Source organism: Phoenix dactylifera, unplaced genomic scaffold (assembly GCF_009389715.1).
Source record: "Phoenix dactylifera cultivar Barhee BC4 unplaced genomic scaffold, palm_55x_up_171113_PBpolish2nd_filt_p 001511F, whole genome shotgun sequence".
Lineage (NCBI taxonomy): Eukaryota > Viridiplantae > Streptophyta > Magnoliopsida > Arecales > Arecaceae > Phoenix > Phoenix dactylifera.
In genome coordinates this window covers 24,034-28,953 of record NW_024068821.1, presented here as the reverse complement: position 1 = coordinate 28,953, position 4,920 = coordinate 24,034, and the positions used below count along the sequence as shown (strand labels likewise).

At 43.4% G+C, this 4,920-nt stretch overlaps 1 protein-coding gene across 1 annotated transcript; it reads right to left on the bottom strand.

The window, feature by feature from the left end:
- Nucleotides 1–943: 943 nt before the first annotated feature.
- On the bottom strand, nucleotides 944–4,237 carry LOC120108713 (putative disease resistance protein RGA3). Its single transcript, XM_039122401.1, has one exon. The coding sequence runs from the start codon at nucleotides 4,235–4,237 to the stop codon at nucleotides 944–946; it is 3,294 nt and encodes a 1,097-aa protein (XP_038978329.1).
- Between the last annotated feature and the right edge of the window lie 683 nt (nucleotides 4,238–4,920).

The window sequence follows — 4,920 nt, the reverse complement described above, 5'->3', positions numbered from 1 at the left end:
TCTTGCATGGTTGGCCTACAATTGGTCAACTAGAGATGGAATTAGATAGAGACTATAGTGAATTAGGTTTGAAATAAATTGGGGTAGGTGAATTAGATCATAGTGAATGGATTACACTCTCTTAGAAGTAGAGACAAATTGGAATTGTTGGGCTCGATCCATAGAAACCCTAGTGCCTTCTTTCTTCTAATAAATAAGGAGGCATCCTGGGTTCCCATCATCCTCATCTTCACATGCCGCCAACATTATTATCTATTAGAAGTAGAAAGCGATCTGCTAGGACCTTTATGGATAAAAAAAATTGCAGTCAGTTTGATAATAATCGAGTGACATTTTTTCTTCAGTCCGAACTAAGAAATCAGTTAGAAATGATGCAAAATAGATGTTATTCTACCATTAACCAAAGATTTCTATATGAGAAGTACGAATCGGAGTTTGAAGGAAAAGGAGACGTCGACTTGCAATAGATAGAGGAGGATTTATTCAGTGACATAGTTTGGGCTGAAAGAGAGAAGAAGACTTGTAAGGTAAGTTCTTCTAGTAGAGCATTCCTTTGGTCATAGGTTGCAAGAGATCCAGTGCTAAGTAAAGTTCTGGAGGATAGGCATATGTTGATCGAAGAAGCTGAGACTAATAATTGTCTAGAATGGCTTCCCAAATGTTTAATTCAGCCAGGGTGAATGCATGGTTTGCGTAACAGATGCAACATGCCTTCATCCTAGCATAGCAGTAAGGAGTCAGCAAGATAACCTCATGACAGCTTACATAAACTGGTAAGATACGTAACAAAATTCACGACAATATATTTGAACTAAAAGAATGGAAAGTAAACAAAAATATAAACAAAAATTGGAAATAATAGATTTGCTTCTCAAGTTATCATTTATACTTACAAACCAACATCCTATTTTGGAATGAGTGCAGAACTGACTGCTCAGATAATTCAACTCGAAGAACTATCACAAATATCTCTTAAAGGAATATGTTGTATTTTAGGCCAATCAGCTCCATTTCTTTCGCAACAACGTTGCAGCAATGCGCATCCACTGATAGCTAGATATTTCAGGGAGTAAGGTAATCCTTCTGTCGGTAATGATGTGAGCATTGGAACATTGCAAATTTCCATATGATTAAGAGAGGGTAACAGATGCATTCGGGTTGGCAGGGATTTGAGATTGTCACAAAAACGAAGTCGAAATTCTTTTAGTGTTGCAGGCAGTCCCCCATCACCAAAGGATGATAGTTTTTGGCATGATGATATCTCTAAAAGTTCAAGAGAAGCAAGATCTTGCAAGGCCACTGACTTAAGCTTATCACATCCTTCAATCTTCAGTTCTCTAAGAACTTTCAGGTTATGAAGATAGCCTCTGGGTAGAGATTTAACACGAGACAATTGAGAAACAGTCAGCGAGGACAGAGAGGTGAGCTGATGAATCCACCTGATTATTTCCCCAGTGCCTCCTTTAATCACCAACTCCTGAAGCAGTGGAAGCACCGGAAGAGACAACAGTTTCTGGCAGTTTCTCATCTCAAAATATTCAAGAGAACGTGGTAGGTGGGAAAGTTCTTTTATCTTGGGGCAATATGAGATGACAAGTTTTTTTAGGCAAGCCATTTCACCCTGTATTACTTCATACCAACTCTCCAAGCTACGCATGTTTGCTATAAACAACATCTCAAGCAAGGGAAAACCCATAGTATTGCCATTATCGGGAACCACACAGCCCATGTATTGCACTTCAGGCAGCCCTTCTAAGTAGAGATTTCTGAGTTGTGGCAGCTTTCCCACTAGAGGGAGGACTCCACATCTTCTGCAGTTGGAGAGCCTCAATGTGTCTAAATTTGAAAATGACTGATCCTGGAGCCAATCTGGAAATGATGTTCCATTGTAGTTATCTATCCATAAAGTTCTGATATTGGTGTGTGGATGGAGATTTTTGATTACTTGTTCTCCACTTTCAGCCAGCGAGTTAGAGTAGGTGCTTTCACTCCATCTGAGCATCAAAAAGTCAATGTATTTTTTGTTCCTCAAATTTGCATCTGCAGCATCGTTCACATTGACAACATTTTCCAGTTTTGAGATGCATAGTTCTCCTCGGAGATCCAAGTCTTTTAACTGCCCCAAACCACATCCACTCTCTCCAGATACACTGAACCTTGACAATGTTCGTAGAGAAGTTAATTGGCCAATCCCTGGTGGCATGGAAATCAAATCAATCCATCTATTTCTATGCTTATCCCAGTTCAGATGCAAACCCAGATGCCGTAGATTAACCAAGTTGCTCGTGCCTTTGGGTAGTTCTAGAAGCTTGTTGCACTCACCAAATTCTAGTACCTGCAGATTGTAAAGGTTACTGACAGATTCTGGCAACCTCTCTATCTGTGTGCCATAAAGGTTGAGGAACCGCAGATGAATTAGATTTCCAATAGCATCTGGTAATGCAACTAATTCATTCTGTCTCAAATCTAAAGCACGTAAATGCTTCAAATTTCGAAACAGATGATTCGGAACCTGCTTCATGGGCACACCATTTTCAGGAAGCAATATAAATGATCTTAAGCCTTGGTTCTCATAAATCTTCTGAAATGCTATAGGATCCATATTCTGAAGGGATGACACCACATAGTGAGAATTCTCTGATTCACCATGTACTGCGTTGTTCTCAAATCTCAAACATTGATGTTCAGAAAAAGATTGTGCTAGCTCATAAATTAAGCCTGGCATTTTGTATTTCCGTTTTGATTGTTGGTTGCTGCTGCTAGATATATGGAAAAATGACCTCCATAAGAGATAGTCAAAGTACTTACCACCAATATTCTCCAATGGCCTCATTCCCCTAGGCTTAACAAGACCAACTGCTATCCACAACTTGACTAATTCATCTCGATCAAACTCATAACCATTGGGAAATACAGAACAGAAAGCAAAACACTGCTTCAGATGCAATGGCAAATGATCATAACTCACCTTCAAAGTCGGTAGCATCCTGTAGGCATCATCATCTGGCTCTGGATCTGGCAGATCACTTAATACACTTCTCCACTCCTCTTCATCTGTCTTATTGTACAAGAGGCCGCCGATCGACTGGACTGCTAGAGGTAATCCCTGACACTTCTCCACTATCTCCCTACCGATCTCCACCAAGTTCTGGTGCCGATCCCAAGCTCCTCGCTTGAATGCTAGGTCCCGAAACAACGACCAGCAGTGCTCCTCCTCGAGACCATTCAAATGGATTGGAGGCAATGTGCGCATGTTCTTCGAGACCAATTCGCTCCTAGTAGTTACCAAAATCCTGCTTCCATTACCTCCAGCCATTAAAGGAGCCCGCAACATCTCCCAATAATATTGCTCCTCATTCCAAACACCATCTAGCACCAATAAGAACTTCCTCCCACTCACCAGCTGCTGAAGCCTGCGCTGCAGCAGCTCCAAGTTCGAAGCATCACATCTTTCTGCAGTCATTACCTCAATAATCTCCTTTGTAGTCTTCTTCACATCGAACCCTTGGGAAACACCAATCCAAAACTTCAAAGGGAATAAATTTACCACTGCTTGGTCACCAAAGGCAAGCCTGGCAAGCGTCGTCTTCCCGATTCCTCCGGCACCGAGTACTGAAACAACGGCAACGCCATCTCCCCCACCCGAGATCAACAACTGAACAAGCTCCCTTTTCTTATTATCGATGCCGACGATTAAGGGCTCACCTTGGAGAGAGCCCGCCTCTGGAGGGAGGCGTTCTTCCCTAACCTGGGCTTTCCTCCTGTACTCGCCCTCCCTGCGAGGGAGATAATCACGGTGCTCGGTAATGGCTCTGTACTTCTCCCAGATCTTGGCGATCTCTCGTGAAATCAACCATCTCCGAAGGACTGGGCTGACCGAGAAGAAGTGCCAAGGCCGCTTTCTCTTCCGAGAATCTTGCAGCTTGGAGACGTTGACCCGGGTCTGGATCTCGTCGAGGAGGTCCTCGGCGTCGAAGGCGATGTCTTTGAGCCCGGAGAGCCAGAGGCGGACGTGGCTTTCCTCGATGAAGCGGGTCTCCTCGGCGTCCTGGAGGAGGTCGTGGATACGGTCGACGGTGTGGCGGAGCTTTCGGAGGTCGGCCTGGACGTCGAGAAGGCAGGAGAGAGAATTGACCCAGGAGAGGACACCGAAGCAGGCGTCGACGACCTTCCCGGCGCGGGGAACGAGTAGGTTCCACCACCATAGGACCTCGCAAATTAACGTCCAGAGAGCCATCGGCCTCGCAGTCGCCGACAGGAGGATGGGCGGAGGAGGAGGAGGAGGAGGAGGAGGAGGACGGAAGCTTGACTTTGCCTTGGCGTCCGTTGACTTCGTGGATGAGGCCGACAACAACGAGAGGCTTGAGTGTGGCCTAAATCCGGGGTTTATATATTTATTTTGCACTGGAAAAATCTGAGCTTTGGGGCGTGAAGTGACGACTTCTGGGCTCATTACGTCTGCTCTCAAAGAGTCGCTCCGTATTGAAGGCCCACATTTTGGACCAACTCGTGCAATCGAAATCATGGCATGCTAAAGTAGAATAATAATAATAATAATAAATACAATAATAAAAATAAAAAAAAAGAAAAATTTTGCATGTTAAAGTAGAATAGGGATGATACCGGTTGATTAAGTCGTATAATTTTTGACAATCCCTTGGGACATTGATGGCGGACTACTACAGGAAGAAGAGAGAAAGAGGAGGTTTGAGGCCTGTTATGTTTAGCTTGGGTCTCTTACTCCATGAGCCTTTAGTTCTCTTTGCCTTGATTTCAGTTTTTTATTCTAATTTTTTATTTTGGTTTGAGCATTCATCTTCAAGTTAGTTGCGATAAGGAATCTTATGGGGCTCGTTGCATCACATGTCGAGTGATATAGTAAAAAACATTATCCATTACAGTCACATATTATAGTTCTGA